Consider the following 27,511-nt stretch of genomic DNA (forward strand, 5'->3'; position numbering starts at 1 on the left):
TTAAATTGTTTAATGATTCATGCCTTCCATCAACAGTGGTTGCATGATGAACGTTACCCATGGTCAGGTCTGGCTCATAATATTGGGGAGACCTGGACATCAAAAAGCTGTGACTTCCACTGACATACGTGATGTCAGTTAGGTGGAACTCCCATGACTTCGGCTCATATTATTGGGGATCTTATGGGACCGTCCACAGTAACTCGACATTGATGGGTCGGTTTGACATGAAATTTATATGAGGCGTCATATTATTGGGCTCATATATAATCATGAGGCGAATAACATGACAGTTACATTGGATGTAATTGGAAACTACCTTTGGGAATTGAGATCGACTGATATTATTTAGGGATCAAAATTAGCCAGTTGGACTTCATATTCTCACTGAGAAAATACGATTTCCCGTTTTCAATAAAGGGTGGTGAAAATGTCAAAACAGTGGGAGGGTAATTCATAAAATAAAAGACCATATTTTATGTCTTATTAAATTGATTAAAATAATCAGTAACATTATCTGTTTCTAATTTCAGTAAAATATTTCGAATATGGCTCATCGCAATCCACTATCTGTTATCCTCGATACCAACAAACTTACTGGACCAAATTACTCCGATTGGCTAAGAAACCTAGAAATCGTACTCGTGTCGGAAAAGTTAACATATGTACTAACAAAAAGAACCTCCAAAAGAGGCAGCTAAGGACATCAGCCCTGATGAGCTGAAGAAGCTTGAGACGTGGTGGGACCATGATCTTAAAGCCAAGTGCTATATGTTGGCTTAATGTCAAATGAACTACAAAGGCGATTTGAGGATGCTGTGAATGCTGCTAGAATTCACTTACACCTACAATATTTGTATGGTGCACAAATAAGAGCTGAAAGGATCACAACCGTAAAGGCACTCATGACTACACGTATGCGAGAAGGGAATTCGGTTCATGAGCATGGTGTCTACATGATTGGGTACATTGAGCGGTTGGTAAGCCTAGACATGGTACTTCCCCATGAGCTTTTAGTTGACATCCTGCTATTTTCTTTACCAGATTCATTTGATGGGTTTGTGGTAAACTTCAACATGAATAAGATTGAGGCCACTCTTGAAGAGTTGGTCAACATGCTTACTTCATTTGAATCAACCATGAAAAAGGAGAAACCGGTTCTCCTAGTTGGCTCTTTGTCTCGTGCGAATAAATGGCCTAAAGGAAAGGGAAAGAAACGTTCTGCCCCAACCCGAAAAAACAAACCCAACAAGAAGCGTCTGTTAAACGCTCCCAAATCCGACAAGAAAGACGATGTATTCTATCACTGCAAACAGCCAGGGCATTGGATGCGAAACTGTAGGGATTACCTAGCTCAGAAACGTTCTGAAAAAGGTATATTCTACATTAAAGTAAACGTTTCAATTAATTCTTCTTCTTGGATATTAGATACCGGATGTGGTTCTCATCTATGCAATGATTTGCAGGTGATGAAAAGAAGCAAGAGGCTCCGAGAAAGTGAGACTTTCTTGAGATTGGGCAATGGAGCAAGAGTTGCTGCAAAAGCCATTGGAGATGTTTATTTATTGTTGAATAATAATTTCAAGTTGTATTTGAAAGATTTTTTATTTGTCCTTGATCTTGTAAAGAACATCATTTCCATTCCTATGCTAGATAGAGATGGATTCACTTGTATTTTTGCAAAAAAGGTTTTGTTTTATATACAAGAATGAATGTTTGGTTGCAAATGGGAAATTGGAAAACAATCTATACAACTTAGAAATTAAAGAAATCCCATTGAAAAATATTCAAAAAACAAAAAGAAAGGTTGATAGTCTCAACCCCGCACATTTATGGCATGATAGACTTGGAATATATCCCAAGGAAGGATGAATAGGCTAGTGGGAGCGGTCATGTTTGACATGACCGATATAAGCTCTTTACAAACCTGTGAATCTTATCTTAAAGGAAAAATGACCAAGTTACCATTTGATGGTAAAGTCGAACGTGCACATGACCTATTGGATTTGATCCATACAGATGTGTATGGTCCACTTAGTATTGGTAGTAAGTATGGACATATTTACTTCATTACCTTTACCGATGATTATTCAAGGTACGGGTATTTGTTCTTGATGAAACACAAATCTGAATCATTTGAAAAGTTCAAAGAATTCAGAAATGAAGTCGAGAAGCAACTTGGTAAACATATTAAAACTCTTCGATCTGATCGAGATGGAGAATATTTAAGTACCGAGATTCAAGTCTATTTAAAAGAGAATGGAATTTTCTCTCAGTTAACTCCTCCTGGCACACCACAATTAAATGGTGTTGCAGAACGTCGAAATAGGAAATTTATGGATATGATCCGATCAATGATGAGTTTCACTGAGTTAACTTCTTCGTTTTGGGGCTATGCACTTGAAACAGCAGTGCAGTTGTTGAATAATGTTCATACTAAAGCAGTGAACAAAACACCATATGAGATATGGAAAGGAAAGATTCCTAAATATTCATACCTGAAGGTTTGGGGGTGTCCTGCTTATGTAAAGCAGGAAGTGGAAAATAAATTGGATAGTCGATCCATTTTATGCTACTTCATATGGTATCCAAAGAATTCTATTAGATAATCTTTCTATTATCCTAAAGAAACAAAGGTATTTGTTTCTAGGAATGCCACCTTCCTTGAGAAGGAGCTTCTATTGGATAGAAAGGGCAGTATAGTAGAGCTTGAAGAGGTTCAACCACAACCCACTGAAGATCTCACACCCCAGCAGCCAATACCTGAGATACACGTACCTAGAAGATCCGAAAGGACTTCAAGACCACCTATGAGATATGGTCTGATTTTTGAAGGTGATCAGGTTGGACCTGAAGTTGGATGTGATCTAAGAACTTTCAAGGAAGCTATTTCTGATGTCGATGCATCCCAATGGATTGAAGCTATGGAATCAGAGTTTGACTCGATGCATTCCAACCAAGTATGGACTTTGGTAGATCCTCTTGATGGAATCATTCCTATAGGTTGTAAATGGATTTACAAAAGGAAACTTGGGGTGGATGGGAAGGTATTGACCTTCAAAGCTCGATTGGTGGCAAAAGGTTATACTCAAAGGCCAGGAATTGACTATGAGGAAACTTTTTCACCAGTAGCTATGTTCAAGTCCATTAGGATACTGCTAGCCATAGCAGCATGGTATGACTATGAAATATGGCAAATTGATGTAAAGACAGCTTTTCTTAATGGCAATATTAAAGAAGAGATTTATATGTCTCAACCAGAGGTGTTTACATCCATGGGAAGTGAGCATAAGGTGTGCAAACTTCAGAGATCTATTTATGGTCTCAAACAGACATCAAGAAGTTGTAACTTCAGATTTGATGACACTATCAAAGAGTTTGGTTTTGTTTAAAATCCTGAAGAACCATGTGTGTATAAGAAAGTTCATAGGGATGCGGTAACATTCCTAGTACTTTATGTTGATGACATTTTACTCATTGGCAATGATGTAGGAATGCTGCAATCAACTAAAGTTTGGTTGTCCAGTAAATTCTTGATGAAAGATATGGGTGAAGCATCCTATATATTGGGCATAAAGATCTATAGAGATAGATAAAAAAAAAAAAAGATGTTGGGTTTGACCCAAGGCACCTATATAGATACCATACTGAGGAGGTTCTCTATGGAAGAGTCCAAGAGAGGACATCTACCAATGTGTCATGGAGTTTCTCTATCTAAGTCAATGTGCCCTAAAAGTGACGAGGAGATAGAGATGATGACATGCGTACCGTACGCATCAGCCATTGGTAGTGTCATGTATGGTATGATTTCAACAAGGCCTGATATTGTATTTGCTCTGAGTGTCACGAGTAGATATCAGGCAAACCTCGGTCCAATGCATTGGAAAGCTGTGAAAGATATTCCGAAGTACTTGCAAAGAACTAAGGATATGTTCATAGTATACGGGGGTGGAGAATTAAAATTGGAAGGCTATTCCAACTCTAGCTTCCAATCGGATGTGGATGATTCGAAATCAACCTATGGATTTATATTCACGCTAAATGGTGGCGCTGTCTCTTGGAAGAGTTCCAAGAAAGACACCGTGGTGGATTCCACCACTGAGGCAGAATATATAGCAGCATCGGATGAAGCTAAGGAGGCCGTTTGGATGAGGAATTTCATCCAAGAGTTGGGTGTTATTCCTTGTGATGTTGATCCAGTCCCGGTATACTGCAACAACACTGGTGCCGTTGCGCAAGCAAAGGAACCCAGATCTCATCACAGATCCAAACATATACTGAGGAATTTCCACATCATACGGGAGATTATGGGAAGAGGAGACATCATTGTTGAGAGGGTAGCCTCTGCAGATAACGCTTCTGATTCACTTACTAAGCCCCTGCCAGGACCATTGTTCGAAAAGCATCGCAAAGCAATGAGTTTAAAACTAATGAGTAGTTGGCATTAGGGCAAGTGGGATATTGTTAGAGTAGGTGCCCATAAGGCCAACTGTTGGCATGACATTATTGACTCTTTGTACAAACAATCTTTATTTAATACAATTTATCTTCTGTATATGACAATCTTTATCTCTATACTCATGCAAGCTGAATTGATAAAGACCTTGAATATACCAGAGTGCATGAAAAATGAGATATCATTGGATGATAGTCATGAAACACATCTTCATTCCACTTTATATTCTAAACATAGTTCACAGCCGATTAAGCCGCCAAAAATAAGGATAAGGGTCACCTGATATTGAGACTATCATCTGTGATGTGGAGTACCATGTTTCATTGGTAATGGACATAGGATGTCCGAAGCATACATGTGGTGACACATAGGATGTGTTCATTGAACTACCATCGTAGGACTTTCCAAGTGGTTATTAGTTTTCGAGTGGATGAAGTCCTGATTATGGTTGTACACCATTAGTCCTTATGAACCGAGACAACACTAGGCTCTGTGTACTAATACTGCACTTTGATCAGTTTACTGGCTCCAGGAGAGCACCAAAGTGGCATGGTTGGGTGTAGCTGTGACATACATGGGAGTCAGTGGTTGTAGTCGAAAATTCATCGAACATTTATGAAATGTGGATATCCTATATGATATGATGAAATGATAGTGTATTCAGTCTCTGGCCAGAGCATGATATATGTTTTAGGGAAATGGTTTCTCTAGTTGCATAAACGATATCACTATGCATTATCCAAGAAGATATAATATAGTTATCGAATCAAAGGCAACTCTCGATATACCAATGGTTGCTGATTCGATCAGGATATATGAGATGAAGAGACTGTACTGTACGTTAACCATAATCGACTGGTTCTTGCAGGCATTATCAGTGATACCTAGGGAATCATGGGGCGGTGCTACTTAACGCCTTTACCATGATTCGATGGGTTAAATCAGAAATGAGTTCTGACATGTTATGGTCAAGGGGTTGATACATAAAATGGGGCTAAAAGGGTAAGTCCATATAAAGAAATATTTCCTGAATCACAAAGAGTTGTGAACCCATAACTAGCTGTATCCCTGAACTATTGAGGGTTACACAAGTACTAGTTTTCTGTTCCCGTTGAGATAATAAATTCAAAGATTTGAACTTATGATAAATGGATTTGACTTGATCGATAGATAAGCTTATAAATAGTTTATAATAGCTTATAGAAATTTTGAGAGCAAAATTAATTAAAATGGTTTAATTAATTTTTCCGAGTTGGACTTCGATTTAAGGACTCATACAATATATATAAATACATATATATATACATATATATATATATATACGATATATATATATGGATATATATAATATATATTTATGATTGTGAGACCTTATGTTTATAATAATATATATTTATTATATTATTATAATTTAAAAAAAACTGATTGAGTGTCAGCCAAGTTGGCCGACACTCAATATTAATTGCATTAGATGCAATGTTGGAAATTGTTGCATGAGATGCAATAATATAGAAGGAGCAGTCGGATGAAGAAATAATTTAGACGGCCATAACACGAGAAGCTCTCCCTCTTTTTCTCTCTGTTTTCTATTCGGTCATTTAGAAGAATTGATACGATCAATTTCTTCACTCAATCTCAACGCAAAATCTCTTCTATTTCTTAAGTGCGTTTTAGAAGAGGAACAGAAAATCCAGTCGTGGACCTGATATTTAGAAAGGAGGAAAAATCCAGTTGATTGTTCGTAGGGATATACAACAAGAGCTATTTTCGATTTTTCGAAATAGTTGGAGTCCAGTGAATTTGTTCACCGAAGGTATAACTTCATAAACTCCTTACGAATAATTTATTAACCATACGAGTGTTCAAGATTATTTTGAATGTCAAAATAAAATTTTTAAACCTCCGCTGCATCTTGGGTACGAGAGATCCGGTATACCAACAATTGAGCCAACTATTCCTTTGAGTTTTTGAATGACAGATCCGTCGAAAGAATACGAATGTTTGGACGTATATCGAGGAACTTAGGAGATAGATCGACCCCTATTGCCAGCATATCGATATAGTGGGCCAAAATTTCGGGAAAAATAACTCAACGCCAACTCAAATTGGTGAGTAGGTGGGAGAGTTGTTGTGTTCTTCTTCCCGGGATCCCAAAAACCGATACAGAATTTATTAACTGATTTTTGAATCATGCATTGCAATTGATTTTGCTTATAGAAGAAATTTTATTGCTTTTATACATGATTGATTATATACATGCACATGTTGTTTATATTGGGAATTATATTCTCAACGGAGTTATCTGGCTGTTGTTATGTTTGTATGTGTGCATGACAACAGGTGGGGCAGGAACAAGTCAGAGACGACCGTGATAGAGCGAGATTGAGAGTTATAGAAGTGGAGACTCGGGTTTAGAAGTCAAGTTATGTTTTGAACTTGTTTTGTATGTTGATACACATGAGTTGCTATGTTTATGTAGTTGAACACCTAGCATATATGTGGTGTATTTCATTTTGAAGATGTTCGAACTCTTTATATGGTAATATTTGATTGTGGTATCAATGTAGCAGTATTTCGGACTCTAAAGCAGATTTGTGAAGGAAATTATGGGGAAAGCCGAGGGGCCTGCGCGGCCGCGCCACTTAATGGGCACGCCCGCGCTGCGCAGGTGCGCAACGCATGCGCTCTCGCGCCTCCCGATGGGCGTGGCCGCGCATGAAGCTCGAGTTTTTTTTAAAAAAAATTATTGATTGCTTACTTCATTGCCCAAATTTAATTAAGATTGATTGCCCAATAAGAATTGAGATTAGCACCCGAGGTCCCCACATATAGGACCGAAAAACTTGTAATTTTAATTTTTGGAAAAAAAAATTAATAATAATAATAATAATAATAATAATAATAATAATAATAATAATAATAATAATAATAATAATAATAATAATAATAATAATAATGATAATGATGATGATGATGATGATGATGATGATGATGATAATGATGATGATGATGATGACATCTCCTTTAGTTGCAAGCATATACGCATCTTGTTGTTTTCGATCTAGATCATACTCTCTTGACTTCTACTCGTATTTTTCTCAGTTTTCGCCATGTCCCATGAATTATTCTGCTGATGCATGCATTTTGATTTGTGTCCATTGAGACTTTTCCTTAGATCATGCTCTTTGTCATTATTGCACCATATTTATCGTGAGATTCTCTTAACATAGAACTGTTGGAGAACATAAATATGAAAACTAGAAAGAGGCTTAAAGGATGAAGAGAAAACAGAGTAAACTTGATACTGAATCAGTACTTCAATAAATGAAAATATAGGATACGCCTATATATAGGCTTACAAATAAAAAAGCAACTTTTAACAACTAAACCTACTAACTAAGCTAATTACCTGAGCCATTCTGCCATTAATTTATCCACTACACCATGACTCCGTTTACTAAGCAAGAAATAAATTAACCAATAAACAAATTAGCTAACAACAAATTGACTAACTTTGAATCATTCTTCAATATTCTCCCTTGATTCAAAGTCGCAGATACCAAGAACAACCCTAAAGTAGACAATCTTCTCTGTTGACAAGGATTTTGTCCGTATATCTGCCAATTGCTCATGAGTGTTACAATACTTCAACATTATTTTCTCATTTGCAACCAAATCACGAATAAAATGGAAGCGAATATCAATATGCTTCGTTCGGGAATGAAAAGCTGGTTTTTTATCATAAAAATTGTTGCTTTGTTGTCACAAAAACTCTGTTGGTCCCTTTTGTACTTGTTGAAGTTCAGCTAACATTTTTCTCAACCAAATGTCTTGACATGCTGCTGTAGCTGAAATATATTCAGCTTCTGAGGAAGATAATGCTACCGTGTCTTGTTTCTCTGAGCTCCAAGTAATTACTCCAGTCCCAAGAGTAAACATGTTTGTTGAAACACTTCTCCTATCATCCAATGAATTTGCCTAGTCACTATTAGTGAATCCACATAATCTGAATTTGGGTGCTTTTGAGTACCAAATTCCATAATCCATGGTTCCAGCAATGCAACATAAGAGCCGCTTTGCTGCTCCAAAATGGATCTTTTAAGGATGTTGCATAAACCTGGAAATCATACCAACAGAAAATGCAATATCGGATCGAGTGTGAGTTAGATAAATCAAACCTCCAACCAAGCTCCTAAATCTTTTTGCATCATCCATCTCTACCCCGTCTTCATGCTATAATTTCTAATTGATATTTATTGGTGTGGCAATAGGTTTACAGTTCATCATGCCAAATTTCTTAAGAAAATCCTTGGCATATTTTTGTTGGCAAATAAAAATCCCATCTTCTGCTTGTTGAACTTCAAGTTCAAGAAAGTAATGTAATAAACCCATGTTTGACATTTCAAACTCATTCATCATATGTGCTTTAAATTCAGCCACAAGTGAGTTAGTGGAGCTTGTGTAAATGATATCATAGACGTAAAGGTAAATAATGATAAAATCATTTTTACCTTGTTTCTTCACATACAAAGTGGGCTCATTTTCACTTCTCATAAAACCATTTTTCTGGAAATATGCATCAATTTTGATGCAAGATTCACTTTGTTTTCCAAATTTAGATTTAAAGTGCTTGAATTTCTCAAATGTTTCTGATTTCTTTTCCAAAAAATAAACCCAACTCATGCGACTATAATCATCAGTAAAAAGCAAGAAATAACGACTCCCAAAAAAATATTTGGTCTGCATAGGCCCACATAAATCAGCATGAATTAATTCAAGACACTTGAATCTCTCCATGCCTTTTTAATAGGAAATGATTTTCTAGTTTTTTTTTCATATATGCAACCTTCACATAAATTGATAAAACCAATTTTAGGCAATCCAAGAACCATACCTTTATCATTTAATAATCTGAGACCTTTGTCATTGAGATGCCCATATCGCAAATGCCATAAGATTGAGTCATCTTCTTAACTAGCAGCAAGCACAAGATTTTCCATGCATGAGACTTCCAATGGGAACATTTTGTTCGGCGCCATGTTGACGGTGATCAATGTATTTTCGGAATTCTTTTTCTTAATGACACATGCACCATTATCAAAGGAGATAGAATATCCACAAGCCATTAATTGTCCCACACTAAGCAAATTATATCCCAAATCAGGAACAAACTGAACATTGTGCAGTAACCTTACTTTTCCATGGTTGGTTTCAATGCTTACTGTACCTTTCTCTTTAACTTGAACATCTTTGCCATTACCAAGATGCACTTTCACCTTTTGCGTCTCATCAAGTTCTTTGAAGATGGATTTGTGCTTGTCATATGGTTTGAGCAACCGCTATCTACAAAGCATACACCACTTGCATTATTTTCAGTATTAGAATGAGCCACAAAAGCTTACTTTCCTCTTTATTCTCTGCTGCATAATTCACTTGTTGGCCTTGTTTTGGACAATAAGCTTTTACATGTCCATATCCCTTGCACTGATAACATTGCACACCATTCTTGTTGTTTCTTTGCTCACTGGTGTACTTTGGTTGCCCATCAAATCTACATCTGCCCCTTCCTCTTCCTCGACCTCTTCCACAGCCTCTAGTTGTTGAGATTTTAATTTCTCCAAATTTTGAGACTGTCTCCTTCACTTGAAATGCCTTCTCTTCAATTTGTTTTTCAAGTGACATATTAATTCTTGACTCATGGGCTAGCAAAGACCCCATTAGTTCATCAAATGAAAAAACTGACAAATCCTTATATTCTTCTATTGCAGCGACAACATGATCAAATTTTGGAGTTAAACTTCTTAATACCTTTTTGATGATGGTCTGGTCGGTAATCTTCTCACCATAAGATTGCATTTGATTGATTATTGCCATTGCTCTTGACAAAAAATCAGCAATTGATTATCCATTATTCATGATCAAGGTTTCAAATTCACGTCGAAATGAATGCAGCCGTTAGGGGTGTGCAACGGTCGGTCTGGTTCGGTTTTACATAATTACGGTTTGGTTTTCCGGTCTACGGTTTTCTAAATGTCTAATCCGATAACCAAACCATTTAATTACGGTTCGGTTTGATTTTATAGTACTACGGTCTGGTCTATACGGTCGGTTTTGCGATTTTAAAAACAAATTCAATTGATTAATTATGTATCATTCTACGAGTTGTAGATTGATAATTTAAATTCAGTTTATATAATTTTTAGTTAGGTTTTATGAGTTTACAATTATAAAATTTGATAAAATTTGTTTTTATCGCCTTTTCAATATGCAATTTATACATTAAATTATTTTAAAATGTATACAAATATCTTGTGATAAACTTTTTAGTAAATTTATAATTAGTTATACAAATTTAATGCATAAAAAATATATACAAATAAATATACAATAATTATTTTGAATTATTAAAATTATATTCATTTACCAATAGTCTAAATATAAATAAAAACATTTATTTTTATTAAATTACGGTTTAAACGGTCGGTTTGGTTTTGAACTACATAAAATCGTAACCAAACCATAATAATTTTGGTTTTAAGTTATAAAAGAAAAATAATAAATCCGTATTATGGTTCCGTTTTGTTTTTAATTTTTTCGGTTTGGATATACATTTTTTTTGGTTTCGGCCATATTATGCACAACCCTAGAAGCCGTACCACGATGAATTTTGAATCGCCTTGAAATTCCTTTTGCAAAATCGACCATGCTTGCTTTGATGTGGTCGCAAATGCGATTCTTGAGAAGATGCAGACATGAACAACCTGCTGAATAATCACAATGCCTTTGAATCTTCCGGTTCTCCCTCAATCTGCTTTCTTCATCAGGATCAGTAAACCCATGTTCTACTGATGTAGCCAAAAATTACTTGTATCCAACACGTTGCTTTCCTCAAAATCCGGAGTATCAACAAATTCTTGTTTGCTCCCTATTGAGATCTTTAGTGAGTTGTTCCTACCTCACAAAACAAAGTCAGAGGATCCGAAAGGGTTTCCGGCGAAGACACTCTGACGCTCAAGTCAGTGATTACTCAAGGAACAATAATCGAGAGTAGAGCGTTATAGTGCTAAATAAAGTGTGTACCTTAATAATGAGGTGACTTGAGTTATTTATAGATATTCGGAGAGTCTCACAGGCTTGAGCCTTTTATGGGATTTTGTAGAATTCTGGGCTTGCTTGAATTAAATATAAATAATACTTAAATAAGCTTAGACCTTAAAAATATTTGGATTGGACCTTTATGATTGGGCCTGGCCCAGTATAATTTTTAGACGTAACCCATCATAGGCCCCCACTCTCAGGCGTGCCGGGTGTGTCGAGAAGACCGAGAGTAGGAAATCTCGTTAGAATATTTTCAATAATTTAGTTGCCAAGAATGAATAATGTTTGCAGATATCATGAATTAAGATCCTGGCAGAATAAGGATTGCAGTGGAGTTGGATAGGAATCCAAGTCCTGCCAGAAAAATAATTGTAGAAACCCCGTGGAACTCTGGCTGCTACTGACATTATAAATTCAACATCATAGTGTTTTTCATCACAACTTACTAACGGAGTATTATTCTTGAATTTTTCGCGCGTCGAAAATTAATAGACCAAAGACAGCCAAATTAATCCTTATGAGAGGTAAAATTAATTCTCACGTTTTGTTTTTATTCTTTATACTAGACTTTCTCTCTTCTCTCCCCTTTTTCATGTACAACGTGAGTTTAGATTTGGATTCTTGTATCTATGTGTGCCCATATGTATGTATCTCTATCTATCCAAATATCTCCACCATCTTCATGTACTTGTATCCTCTCATCGGTTAGCGGCAATCAGGCGGTGACGACGAATGGCGTTGGAGGGCTGTAGACGGCATCATGCACCCCTAAAAAATCTGTACATGCGGCGGCGGATCGACGGTGGATCGGCAGCGGGAGGGACGCGGCACGGTGGATCTGCATATTTATGGAGGAGATGACGCTGCGGGATCTGCAGTTTGATGGTCGAGACGGCGCGGTGGGTCTCTGCGAAGAAAGAGGAGGGGCCGTGGCTTCAGATCTGGAGTGGGCGTGATGGTGGCAGATCGGCCAAGATGCAGCGGCGGTGATGGACGACGGCTCCCGAATACGGAAGAGTGGCGGCCGCAGATGCTTCTGGTCATGACTCGGTGGTGAGATGGTGGCAAGACGATGGCGAGATGGCGGTGATGATGAAGTCTTGGGCCGTGAGAGAGATTGGATAGATATATATACATATATATTGTTGTTATGTGTGAATCATCGATGATAATTATTTTGTCTCTGTTTAAATTCAACACCTACGTTAACATAAAATCGTGATAACTTTGTTTTTCCCACTCTCATATCTTTTGTCAAATATTAAAAATATTATGACTTGATTAATTGTATTGCGTGATAGTTGTATGAGAATGAAGTATATATATATTTTTGCAGGGTTTCCGTCCCGGGGTAAGGTATTATCCTTGTTGAGGGCGAACCGGAGTAAAAATTTATCTCTTTGCATGGAGTATAGTGACAATAGTCATTTTGATGACTGTGTTTCTCGTTGGAGTGATTTAGACGCCCTTTTGCTGCGTGATCCGAAGAGTCCGACTCCCTTAAAAATTATTAGTGAATCTGACTATTGTGAAAGGAGTAGATCTGGAGGTTTATCAGAGGGGGTTGACGAGTGTGTATTGTGTAATTCGAAAATTTCAAACCCATGTGAGAAACTTGAATTAATGTCAAAACATATTATGAAAATCCCGACACAAGAAGATTCTTGTTAGTACCCTCCCGCGAGATATTTCACCGTTTACATGGAATATTTCAATTATGGGCTTTCGCTTCCTCCTAATGTCATTTTGATAGAAATTTTTTGTAGGCTTGGTGTGAGTTTTAGTCACTTGACCGGGGTCGATCCTTGTGTCTACATGTTTGCTGTGTAGAATGAGCAAAATTCAATTGAGTCCAACTGCGGAGCTATTTTTCTCGCTCTTCGTGGTTCTTCGTTCCATGCCAGACTCTTATATTTATTTCCAACTTCGCTTGGACTATAAGTTTTTATCCCGGTTTTCTACTCCAAAGAGTGCATGGAGATCGGAGTTTTTTACGTTTGGGATTATGATTGGGGGGTGCCCACGAGTTGGAGTCCGAGGCCTAGAAAATCATACTTGGTAAAACTCATCGCACTTTGCAGCTTGACTATCGATCCTTGGGTATTTTGACGAAATAATTGATCCTAGGAGTTTGGTTCCTACTGGTAATGCTTTGTCCAAGTTGGTTTTTGATAATTTTAGTTTGTGTCTTCTTGGGATTCTTCTAATTGTGTTAATTTAAAATTTATTAAATTTATTTATTCATCACTCTCTCTTTTCTCTTTTTTTTGTAGGCGACAAACTAAACCTAGCAGAGGTTCCTGCTTGCATAGAGAAAAACAAGAAGACTTCATCAAAGATGTCGAGAAAAAAGTCCACAATAGATCGGGGTATCCATAGTTCCCAAGAGCTTCCAAGGAGGAGGAACTCTCCCGGGCTGTCCGATCGTGTCAATCGCTCTGGTCCACCATCTAAAAATACTGACATTCATGATAGAATGAATGGTGGTAGAAGAAATGATGCTACAATAATAATTGATGTCGATGCCCGTATTAGGGAGTGCAATAATGGTAGAAGGAATCCAAAAAGAAAACGTGGTGATGAACGAGCAGTCCCTCTCGACACTCTTGAAGGTCGCCACTTTTTCGTGGAGGGCGTGAATCATAAGAATAATGTTGGCACTTTTTCGGATGTGAAAGATTCAGATACTGGTTGGAGAATTGGAGCCAACCTCATTAGAGATCATGATAAGTTGCATCTACTGCCTCAGCCTACTGAAGCGTTAACTCGTTCGCTTGCTTCGACCACCTTCCAGGTATATTATTACTTTATTGTTACTTATTATTATTTTTACGTAGTAAATAATATTCTTTACCTATGGGTGTTTGCAGATTTTATCGCTTGCCCAAACTTTTCAATTTTGAGAAGAGAGATCTCAAAATTCCGATAAGAGATTGGATGAAGAAGTGTCATCATTAAGGGGTGAGTGAAAAAAACTTGGCGAAGAAGGCGCTAAGGCTCGAGATGATTTTCTCACGTCGCAAAAGGAGCTTGAGGAGAAATCCAAAAAGTATGATGCATTGCGCAAGGAGATGGAGCAACTTAGGGGGAAATACTCCCATGAATCGGAGACCGGTGAGACTTTTCTCAATTCGTCAGTAGGCAAAAATCTCTTGCGAAGTACGAGAGAAAAGGAAATTGATGGCTACCGAGAATCCACAGCTTTTAGAGATGAAGTGATTCAGCGGGCGATTGTTATTCATGATGAGGTTTTGGTGGATTGTCGCAAAGAACTCCGGAAAACTCAACTAGTTCCGAAGGAGATTATTATGATGATTCACCCTAATATTCCTGAGCCTAGTAATGCAGAGGTTGAGGATGGCTCGGGCCTTCCCTCGGGAGAATTACTGGGAGGTCTGGGTGACGATGAGATGATCGAAGCTTTGCGCTCGAATTTCTAGCTTAAGTAATCAATAACGACCACGGGTGCGTGTCGAAGATGAGTGGAGTCTACTCTTTGGAGTCGTGGACCAGTTTAGTTTTAATATTTCTTGTCACTTTTGACAAGTTTTTTATTTGTAATAAAGGCTTTGAAGTCTTAGACTTTGTTCGCTCTTTTTACTTGCATAAGAAGTTCGTGGTGGAACAAAGAAAGAACAATTATTCCTTTTTTGTACATTCAATTTTGTCGATTATCATATCTCTTTGTGTTTTGATGTCACTATTGTATATTTATTTGATGAATCAAATACTATTGCTTTAATATTGGAGTACTTGGGAGGGAATCAATATCCCAAGATTTTGTCTCATGGGGAAGTCCTAAACCCACTTGGTGCGTGGTGAGGTATCCCGGGACTGATAATATTATTTCGTTCTGACATCTTACAGCGTCATAAATTCAAATGTCCCATGGGGATGGCCAAGCCTCTTATTGTTGGAATTTTTTTATGATGCTAGGGTCTATGATGTTTATGTCATAAGTAAGTGTTAGTGTAGGAAAGGAGATATGATATGATTTCGACAAAGTAATCTGCTTGTATAACAAAATAATCATATTAGTTGAAAACTGCATAACAAAATTGTAATAACTAAACATAAATAAAATGTGCTAATAACAAAAAAAGTAAAAATAGCCTAATATTGGAGAGAGTTGCAGTTTATGCATAAAACTTCTTCAGTTGGCCACGTTCCAAGGTCTGAGAAGTATTCTTCCATCTTAATGTTGGAGGCGATATGTTCTCATCCTCACAATCTCAATTACTTTGTACGGGCCTTCCCATTTCGGATCTAGATTTCCAACGGACTTCAAGATGTCAGACTTTCTCAATACTGTCTCCGACTTGGAAAGACCTTGGCTTGACTCTATCATTGTATGCTTTAGTCATGCAAGCCCGATATCTCTCGGCTCATGTCGAAGCTTCATCTCTTAGTTCATCCACTAAGTCCAATGACATTCGGAGGGCTTGTTCATTCCCAGATGAAGTGTATTGTTTCACTCGCCATGATTGCTCTCCAATTTCAGCAGGAAAACTTCCGCTCCATAAGCCAAGTTGAAAGGAGATTCTCTAGTTGAAGAGCGTGGAGTGGGTCGGTATGCCCATAGAACACTTGGCAACTCATCTACCCATTTCCCTTTGGCATTTCCTAGGCGTGTTTTGAGATGCTGTAGAATGGTCCGATTGGTGACCTCGGTTTGCCCATTCTCTTGAGGATTTCCGACAGAAGTGAAGAATTGTTTGATGGAAAGTCCTTTGCACTAGTCTTTTATCTTTTCTCCAGTGAATTGAGTTCCATTGTCCGAAACCAAGGTTTGTGGGATTCCAAATGTGCATATTATATTTCTCCACAAGAAATTGATCACTTCTCTCTCAGATATTTTGGCATATGGTTCAGCTTCAACCCATTTGGTGAAATAGTCCACAGCCACTATCAGAAATTTTCTTTGTCCGGTACCAGGAGGAAAAGAACCTACCAAATCCATTCTCCATTGAGCAAAAGGTAAAGGACGTTTTAGGGGCTGCAAGATTGTAGCCGGCTGGTAATGAAAGTTAGCATGCTCTTGACATGTGTGGCAATGTTTTGCTAACTCGATAGCGTCTTGCTTCATTGTTGGCCAGGAGTATCCTTGGCATAGTGCTTTTCCTGCGAGAGCTCTGTCGGCTAAGTGATTTCCACATATTCCTTCATGAATTTCACGGAGCACATAGTTTCCTTTGGCTGGTGTTAGACACATTAGGTAAGGTGAGGAGAAACCTCTTTTATACAATTCTCCGTCAATGAACATGAACCGAGTAGCTCGAAACTCTAAGTTTTCGAGCCTTAACTTGGTTAGCAGGTAGATTACCCCCGCATCAAATAGTCGATTATTTCATATTTTCAACTGGGTTCTTGGATGTCAGCACAGAAGATTGTAACATCACTTCCATCAGTTTTTTTCTTGCCATATGTTAGGAATGTTATTTTTCTATTATCAATGTTGGCCAAAGAGCTTTCTAACTTGGCCAGGCGATCCGCTGACTTATTTTCCATTTTAGGTATCTGCTTCACATCGTAGTTGTCTAAACGTGAGAGGAGCTCATTCACTTGAGTGAGGTATCCAAGCATTTTATCATCCTTCGCTTCATAATTTCCATTAACTTGACTGAAGATAAGTTGGGAGTCGCTGTGATCGTCAGTCTTTTTGCTCCTATCGACAGGGCCAATTTAATTCCCATGATGAAATCTTCATATTTTGCCTCATTATTCGTTGCAGGGAATAAAAATTTGATGGCATATTGAAATTTGTCTCCCTGTGGGCTCTCCACAACTATACCTACACCGCTTCCTATAGAGGTTGATGACCCGTCGGCATAAACCATCCATGTCGGGGTGGAGCTTTCTTCTTGAGTTACTGTTATCTCTACTAGAAAATCAGCCAGAATCTGTGCTTTAATCACTGGACGCGGGCGATATTCAATTCCATATTGGCTCAATTCGACAGCCCACTTAACCATTATTCCTGATGCTTCAGGACTCGAGATAATTTTCTTGAGAGGATGATTGGTGAGTACAATTATTGGATGATACTGAAAGTAAGGACGTAGTTTTCTTGATGCAGTTACCAAAGCTAGTGTTAGTTTCTCGATTTTTGTATATCTTAATTCTGCTCTGTGTAAAGTTCGGCTGATATAGTACACTGGCTTGTGCTCACGTCCTACTTCAGAAACCAATAATGCACTTACCGCCTCCGCAGATATTGCTAGATAAATCAGCATGGTGTCACCTTCCTTTGGTTTTACTAACAACGGTGGAGAGGTCAGATGTCTTTTCAACTCGTCAAATGCTTGCTGGCACTCTTCTGTCCATCGAAAACCTTTTCCACTCCTCAACAGTTTGAAGAATGGTAACCCATTGTCTGCAGATCTTGAAATAAATCGGTTGAAGGCGGCCAAAAGTCCTGTTATTTTCTGGATGCCTTTCAAACTTTTCGGGGGATTCATGTTCAAAATTGCTTTAATTTTTTCAGGGTTGGCCTCTATTCCTTGTTTTGACACCATGTAACCAAGGAATTTGCCTCCTCGTACGCCAAAAGTGCATTTATCCGGATTAAAATTCATCTGGTATTTTCTAAGTATACTGAAGCATTCCCCAAGATATTTCAAGTGATTAGATTCTTGGGTACTTTTGACGAGCATGCCATCTATATAAACTTCCATGTTACATCCGATCAAGTGTTCGAACATGGTATTTACCAGACGTTGATAGGTAGCTCCAGCATTCTTCAGCCCAAACGGTATAACATCATAGAAATAAATCCCCCTATCAGTGATGAAAATTGATTTTTCCTGGTCTTCTGGTGCTAGACCAATCTGATTGTATCCTTGATATGCGTCAAGAAAAGTGAGAAGCTCGCATCCTGCTGTCGAATCGACTAACAAGTCAATTCGTGGGAGAGGAAATGGATCTTTGGGGCATGCTTTATTGATATCAGTGAAATCTATACACAAATACCACTTTCCTCCAGGTTTCGGTACTAAAACAACATTTGCAAGCCAATCTGGGTATGAAACTGGACTGATGTATTTTGTCGCTAAGAGTTTTTCCACCTCAGCGGCTATATGTCGATTTTTCTCTGGGCCAAATGCTCTTTTCTTTTGCTTCACGGGTCACATTTTGGATCAACACGGAGGTGATGGAGCGCATATTCATGAGGTATTCCAAGTAGAGGCTCATCACCCCAAGCAAACACGTCCAAGTTGCGACCGAGGAAATTTTTCAATTTTTCTTCCAATTCAGGAGGTAATTCGGTCCAGATCTTCAGTGTCTTCTTGGGATAATTTGGAATGATTTCTACGTGCTTTAAAGTTTTGGTTGTTGTTATTCTTTCTTTGATCCTAGCTTCCTCATCCACCAAATGCACCCCATTTTCACGCAAAATTTTTCCGGGTTTCGGTGCTTTTTTCTCACTAGAAACTTGTCTTTTTCGATTTCTTGATGAACCCCGTAGTGTCAGTGCATGACACTCTCTGGCAAGACAATTGCCATATGGATTCTCCTACTCCTGGAGTCGAAACATTCAGCTTCATATGATAGTTCGACCCGATGGCTTGGAATATATTGAGACTTGGTCTCCCCAATATCACATTGTATGCAGATGAAGACTTTACTACAAGGAATTTCACCATCTTAGTAGACCGTTTGGGGTAAGAACCTAAGGAAAGAGGAAGTGTTACTTCTCCCAAAGCTTCAACTATTTCTCCGGAAAATCTGACTAGTGGAGTGTTGACTGGAGTTAACTGTGCATTGCTAATACCTAACTTAACGAATGCATCATGAAAAATTATGTCGGCCGAACTTCCTGAATCCACTAGAATTTTCTTTACCCAAAAATTGAAGATTGTGACTGAGATGATCAAGGCATCATTATGAATACCCCGAGGGTTCTCCAGATCTTTGTCGCTGAATGATAATCCACCTTGGATGGTTCCAATTTCTTACATTGGCAAGGAAGTGGGGCTAGATAAATTGTTGGCTCCTTTTGCTGCCCGCAGAAGGGCTTTTCTTGCATTGTTCGAGTCACCACAAGCTGGCCCCCCAGTGATTACGGCGATTACTCCTCCAGTGGGCAAAATTTCATTATCTCGTTCATGTTGTTCCCCAGTTTCATCATGACGCTTTTGATAGTCACATTTTGGTTGTTTTTCTTGACGCCTGTCATCTTGCTTTTCACCACGGGACTTTATAAGTTTTTCAATTTTTGCTCGCAAAATGAAGCAATATTCTGTAGTATGACCTTTATCTTTATGAAAATGGCAGTACTTGTCCGAACGTTGGCGCTTTGGGTTATTCTGCATTGGGTGAGGGGGACGCAACAATCCTTGTTTTTCAGCCACTACCAGTATATCGATCAGACGTGCATTGAGGGGTATATTTTGGAGGCAGGGGCTCTGTGTTATTCGCTTCTCGTCTCGCTTTCTAATAACTGGTTTATCTTCTTCTCTCTTTCTTTTATTCAAGTAGTGTGGCTGTACAGATTCTTCAACCCTTATGTATTTCTCAGCTCTTTCCAGTAATTCCTCTAGGTTTTTGGGCGGCCTTCTCGCTATTGATTCCTTGAACTTCCGGTGACGCAAGTTTTGCTGCATTATTCCAGCTAACAAATCATAGTTCACGTGTAAGACCTTGTGAACCGCGTGAGTAAACCGCCAAACATATTCCCTCAAACTTTCCCCTTGTTTCTGAATGATTGTGAACTGATATGCTGCTGTTTACGGGTATTTCTTGTTAATTGGAAATTGCTGGATGAAGCAGTCAGTAAGTTGATCCAAATTGGCAATAGATCCAGAGGGTAGCTTATTGAACCATGTGAGTGTTCTTTCTGATAATGTTGTTTGAAATATTTTAAAGTAAGAAGCATCTGTAATGTCATACAAATCCACTTTCGCGTAAAACTTGTTAATATGGTCTTGGGGGTCACTCGTTCCATCAAACTCAGGTAAGCTGGGGATTTTGACCCCCTTTGATAACGCTTCAGATAGGATGTCATCAGTGAAGGGGCTTCGACGTGACAGCAATATTGCTGACGAATTTTCTCCAATTACATATGTGCGAGACCCATCCTTCCGGGTTGGATTAGTGGTTTTGTTTTCGTCAGAGGTGTCGTGAACTGTGTGAACACTTGTTTCACCGTCTTTTTGAGCAGTATTTTTCTTGGTCCCCTCAGTATCTTTGTCATTCACTTTAGACTTAGTTTTCTTTGGGTTTTCTTTATTAGGATCACGAGATGATGAACCCTCACTCTGAACCTTTTTCTTGGTGCTTTTGCGCTTACGAGATTCCAGGTACTAAGCAACTGCATCCTTTGCTTCGAGTGCGGATGTGTTTTCCATTAACGCAGTCAAGGATTCATGGGTGAGAGTAATACTTGGTGTACGTTTTCATTGTTATTATTTTCTTGAGATATTTTTAAAGTAATATGTTCTCTCAATGACGTAGAGAACAGTTTTTCACAGACGGCGCCAAGCTCATGTAGCCAAAAACTACTTGTAACCAACACGTTGCTTTCGCAAAATCCGGAGTATCAAAAAATCCTTGTATGCTCCCTATTGAGATCTTCAATGAGTTGTTCCTACATCACAAAAAAAATTCAGAGGAGTAGGGAGGGTTCCCGGAGAAGGCACTCCGACGCTCAAGTCAGTGATTACTCGAGAAATAATAATCGAGAGTAGAGCGTTATAGTGCTAAAGAAAGTGTGTACCTTAATAATGAGTTGACTTGAGCTATTTATAGATATTCGGAGAGTTTCACGGGCTTAAGCCTCTTATGGGCTTTTGTAGAATTCAGGGTCTGCTTCAATTAAATATAAATAATACTTAAATAATCTTAGGTCTTAAAAATATTTGGATTGGACCTTTATGATTCGGCCTGGGCCCAGTAGAATTTTTAGACATAAACCATCATCTACCAAGTCCCAAAGATCTTGAGATTTGAGCAGAGTTTTCATACAGATACTCTAGAATTCATAGCCTTCTCCTTTAAAAATTGGAATAAGTCATGGCAGAATTACCATTGGCCATGAAAGTTTCTCTCAAAGTGTATTTCTCAACTCACGTGCTTTTACTTACACTCTCTCAAACCTGTTCTCTGATGCCACAAATGTTGGAGAACAAAAATATAAAACCTAGAATATAGGCTTAAAGGAGGAAGAGAAAACAGAGAAAATTTGATACTGAATCGGTACTTCAATAAATGAAAAGATAGGGTACGCCTATATATAGGCTTACAAATAAAAAAACAACTTTTAACAAATAAACCTACTAACTAAGCTAATTACGTGAGCGATTCTGTCATTAATTTTATCTCCTACACCATGACTTCATTGACCAAGCAAGAAATAAACTAATCAATAAACAAATTAGCTAACAAAAAATTGACTAACTTTGAATCATTCTTCAATAAGAACCTTTAAAACAAAATTCACTCCCAACTAGGAGGCCCAAAAAAACAAAGAGAAAAAGAATCCAAGATCAAAACATGGTATTCAAGTTTTCCTGGTGAAAAACTTTGATTTACATTATCCTCGTCTTTAATATCAATATTTAATAAAATGGCATATGTGTAGTATAATTGGCAGAGTCAAGATCAAGTATCTAATTCTCATTAACTGTTATTCGACTATTACTTATATTGCAATTAACTGTTGGGAGAAATCTAATTATAGTGGTTAGCTTGTTGTCGGGTTTAAAATAGGTCATATAAGTTACCATCAAACCCACAAATACCAAGTATGTACTTACGTTTGGACCAGCACCTCCTATCCACGAAATGAAGGGATTGAAAGCTGAATTTTTGGCATCAAATTTTTTTACTTTGAGATTTTGGTCCTCTATGTTATTAAATTTTAGTTTTCGTCTGGTAATTTTTTTTTAGCATTTTAATTATTTTTCATTGGGAGTGTTGATGCGGCACCATACACATTAACGCCACATCAACAGTGTGTTGGTTCCATGTCGGCGCTAGTCAAAAAAAATGACTAAAATTTTAAAAAACAAAGATAACAGAGCAAAACTGAAATTTGATATCATAGATGACCAAAATTACAAATTGACAAACAAGGTTAATGAGACCCTAGTTACACTAAGGGTAATACCCAAATATCTAATGCTTAATATTTCAAGTTTTCAACATATGAGTATAATTAATGTTATAGTATTGACGTGACAAATTATGAGTTATTAAATCTACGAATAATCAATGGCGCAGTCAGGATTCCAAATCCACCTGGGCTAGATAGAGATTCGAGCTACTTATTAGGGATTAATGTATTAGTGTCAAACCTGTTGGATGATTAAAGATTGTCAATTATTGACTTAAAAAATGATAGAATATCGTTTCCCCTCAATCTCTCTTGCTTTGAACTTAAACTTGAATTGATAAAAAAAAATTGAACAAACGTCAAACAAATAACTTTTTTTGCTAAAATGAATCTGCAATTCTAAAAAGACGAAAAGGAACTCAAAATGAATAAAATATTCATAGGCCACTGCATCTTCCTAGTCCATGAAAAACTCATGTACTTCTATCAAAATAAAATATTAATAAAACATATTAAACATTAAAGAGTCGTAGACGAGAAGAATAACTCGCATGTCATAGCATATTCATAGTTTATAACAAATGCATAGAAAATAAGAATTAGATTCTCTTTGAAAAATAAAAGAAAAGGAAAATAAGCATTAGATAGCTTGAAAAGCTTGAATGAATGCCATCTATATTGGAGGTTGCAACAATTAGTTTCTTGAATTATGTTTATTAGATTTTTATGTTCTTAATCCAATCATTATTTTCTTAATCTTTCGTTAATCACATATATCCATCCATTTGCTTGGGATCGCATTTATTGGATGTTTTATTTATTCTTTTATTTTTCCCATTTTCAGATCTTGAATTCCTACAAATATCCAGATCCATTAATTTTTGTAAATTATTCTACTGATTCGTTTTATGATTTTATTATATTTTTCCTCAAATCTTCATCCTTAGTTCATTAATTGGCGTGTTGAAAATAAACACATTGTGATCAATGTCTAATGCTTATGTGTAAAACAACAAATATATAACATGAAGGGCAATTTCTTAAATTGTGCATTTTATCAAACACATTGTGGTAAATACCTAACCAAAAACCAATCCAAATCCAAATCCAAATCCAACCCTCAATTCATTTAATCTTATAAAATTAATTGTTAATCGCAAAAGGGACCAAGTATTTCAATAAGATAGTACGAGAAGAGAAATAAACTTAGACTATTGAATACGAGAGTTTGCATTAGAGTAATAAAATAATCTCAATATCAGAATAAAATGGATAATACTACATGTACACGGAGTGTGGGGACCCGGGTTGCTAATCTCATCTTAGGGCAATTAACGATTAATAGACAATTAATCGAACAATAAAAGAATATTCAAACCAAGAGCTAAACAAATTTTTTTTTTTTAAATCTTAGCACCTCGCTCGATCGGGTAAACTCACCCGATCGAGCGAGCAAGAAAATCCTGCTCTTGGGTTTGAAATCATATTGGCCTCGCTCGATCGGTGGAAATCATCCGATCGAGCGAGCCCAAAAACTCACTTCTCTGCTTTGGAAAATCACAGGCCGCGCTCGATCGGTGGAGTTCACCCGATCGAGCGGGCACCCTGTCCAGAAAAATAAAATGAATCTTTGTAGTACAATGTGATTCCAAAACTCATACACACTTCATATAAACTTCTAAACATGCTTCTAGATAATTTACATGCATTCAAACTAATATCAAGTGATGTAGAATACATGAACTCTCAAGTCTAAATCAATACTTGACAAAAACAACCTATACAAAGGTTCTTGCTTTCTAACATGTTTACCAAGGCATAAATACATGTCATCTGCTTAAACCCGAATCTCCACTTCTAATCTTTCATTTTCGTGCAATCCAAGTCAATTCTAACTTGATCATGCCCCAACCTGATGCAATGCATACATACAAACAAAGCAACAGCCGGATAACTCCGGTGAGAATAAATCTCAGTATGAAAGACATGCATATACATCATGAAAGCATATGGAATCTATATGCCATAATAATCTAAAATCATAAAACATGTAATAACATGTAGATCATAGAATCATCATCGATTCTTAAATTCTTAAAGCATAACGATTCATCTAAAACAATAGCATACATTCATATCTAGAATAGCGTATCACAACATGCTAGCATTTATAACTGCATAATCGAAACCATAGAAAACTCTAGGTTAATGCATAAATGCAATGCATGTTCCAAGGAAAAGGCTATCAAATCTGATACCAATAAGCTTAGTTCTTGGGATTCCGGGGAATAAAATCTTTAACTAACCACCGACTCTCTCAATCGAGGTGGTGTTAAATATCTCAATTCCCCTGACTTTGGTGCAACTATAGTGAGTCATCTAGCTCTGGATATAAATCTATATTCCGTGCCATGAGTCATCCGACTCTGGAAGTAAATCTACATTCCATGCCACTCAACTACAGTTCTCCAAACGTCATATGCACTCTAGGCCATTCTGCCTTCTGTGCTATTCAAGGTAGGGTTCAAGATGAATGCAACATAATCTGTATGCATTAAATAAGCTAACACATCTTGAACACACCATTCAAACATCATTCAAGGCATAATAAGAAATACAGCACATAAAAACACTTAAACAAGTAAGTATGTGATTTTAGAAAAACTCGAAAACCACCACGTTCTCGAGTTGTTCTACCTTGCGAGGATAATGTCGAATCATACCTTTCATCGCGATTCAAATATCTTGAATCTGTTGCCAATGCTGATCATCTCAAAGCTAGCCGAATCGGTCATACAATTCTGCTCATTTCAATCAGTGCTACTTGAAGGTATTCTTGATTCAACTTCAAACACTTCAAGTCATTCGAACTCTAACTCGTCGATTCAACTACGATAATCTGTACTTCAAATCTGAAATAGATGATAACATATCTAAACATCAAGTTTCAATCTGAATCGATGATTCTTTAAAGCTTATACAGTTCAAATCTTGCTAATACAATCGAAATTCAAACCGACGTCGCAACTATTCGAGTCCGATAAATCTTTTGATTCAAATATCATTATATCTTCATTCTCAACATAATCTTATATTCAATTCATCCACAATAAGCTTAATTATCAGCTCTAGACATTCATAATGTCTATCAATTCAAAATCTTGAACCAGCGGCGTAACGGTACTAAACCGAAAATGCCTAATGCATTATCATTATTAATGCAACCATCTAAACCAATATTCATCACTAATTCAGCAGTACATACACGTACAAACATTCCCCAAAATTCAGAATTTTGATAATTCTTCGCAAAATCCAAAACATGTTCAAACGACGATCTTTTCTCGATCCGTCTTAGCTATGCTATCGTCATATATGCTAGAACATGTTTATACAATCAAATATTAATTCTAACAACATCATAAAATTCAAACATGGTAGAACTTCATAAAACTTACGTCAAAACGTAGCACTCGGAGCTGTGATCGCAAATATATGCTTAATCGGAAATTCTACCGGGCGGATCAAGTTTTAACGGAGTTTGAAAAGGAGAAAATATGGCTTAGGAACGTTGCTGGTTCTTCTTCCTTCCTTTCTGCTGAACACACGTGAAATGCTAGGAAATATGTGTCAATTTTGATATATATTGGCCTATTTGCAGTTTAGTCTCTGAACTTTGGCCTAATTGTCATTCAGTCCCCGGACAAGCGATTTAATTCAATTTCAATCCTAAATAATTTAAGAAGATTAGAATTCAAGTCTAAACTCTAAATATTCTCAAATTAAATATTCTTGGATTAAAATTAAATCATTTCAGACCTTATCGCATTTTAGTCCTTAAATTTCTCAATATTTGCAAATGGGTCCTTTCTCGGATTTCATCCTCAAATTCAATCTTTGATATTTATCATCTTGGAATTCACATCTTAAATTCCATAAATATCAATTCAAATATTTTTAATCTTTTACTTTAAGAATTCCGGATATTAAAATCTTAAAATCCGAAAATCCTTAAATTAAATATTGCTGACCCGAAATTGAAATTTCTAATTTCCATAAATTCTTAAATTCATCCTTTCACTTTTATTCGGAATTTAAATCTTAAATCCCATAATTAAGAACTTAATATTTTCGGGCCTTACAATTCCTCCCCTCTAAGGAATGATTTCGTCCTCGAAATCGCATTCGATCTTACTGCTGATTCTCGTAAACTGTATAGCTGACTGAAGTAATACTAACTCCAATTCTCCGAGCTTTCAATATCTATTCTGATATCTTCTCTTCTATCGTATCTTAATCTTCTTTCTGATTGCTTCTGCAAAACATATAATTACTGAGTCAACTTATATCTAAGTTGCTCTTTCTCGTAATCTACCTCTGCTTAGGTTAGTCTGCCTTGCTTCTAATCTTATTGGCTTACATATTCTAGCTGATATTCTTCAGCCAATGCATATGGATAACAATTTATTTATCTGACAATTCGAGTATGACTCCATAAGCTAAATCAAATACTCACAGGAATCAATTCTGAAATCTCTTTTTGAACCTAATGATGCTCGGAAAAAATAAACTTCTTTGCTGATCATTTTATTCAGGCTTCAAAATCTATATCTGTTGCTCATTCTGTTCAAATCAATCTTCACATTCTCTATCATTTCGTGACTCATAGCTGGTCTGATAGCTGATATTTCTGAAATTTTATTTCAATATAAAGACAATTCTGTGTTTCTGATCAATCAATCATCAAAATACTGTCTTTATATCTATCAAATAGCTGTCACAGGAATCATAGTAATCAAGTGGCAAATAATCAATCAATTAGTACCGAATCTAGTACTATCATTCTGAGAATATCCTCGGAAATCTGGATAATCACATCTGATAATCCACTAATCAGAGGATGG

The 27,511-nt window shown here is 37.0% G+C and overlaps 2 protein-coding genes across 2 annotated transcripts; one reads left to right on the forward strand and one right to left on the reverse strand.

Annotated features, from left to right (window-relative positions):
• Positions 1 to 3,722: 3,722 nt before the first annotated feature.
• On the forward strand, positions 3,723 to 5,075 carry LOC140861217 (secreted RxLR effector protein 161-like). Its single transcript, XM_073264219.1, has 2 exons — positions 3,723 to 4,337; positions 4,989 to 5,075. The coding sequence occupies exons 1-2, from the start codon at positions 3,723 to 3,725 to the stop codon at positions 5,073 to 5,075; spliced, it is 702 nt and encodes a 233-aa protein (XP_073120320.1).
• Positions 5,076 to 9,426: 4,351 nt separating this feature from the next.
• LOC140861218 (uncharacterized) lies at positions 9,427 to 10,330 on the reverse strand. The gene is made up of 2 exons (XM_073264220.1): positions 9,859 to 10,330; positions 9,427 to 9,752 (listed from the first exon to the last, which is right to left on the reverse strand). Exons 1-2 carry the CDS (start codon positions 10,328 to 10,330, stop codon positions 9,427 to 9,429), a joined length of 798 nt encoding a protein of 265 aa, XP_073120321.1.
• Between the last annotated feature and the right edge of the window lie 17,181 nt (positions 10,331 to 27,511).

This window comes from Henckelia pumila, chromosome 4, assembly GCF_033568475.1.
Source record: "Henckelia pumila isolate YLH828 chromosome 4, ASM3356847v2, whole genome shotgun sequence".
Lineage (NCBI taxonomy): Eukaryota > Viridiplantae > Streptophyta > Magnoliopsida > Lamiales > Gesneriaceae > Henckelia > Henckelia pumila.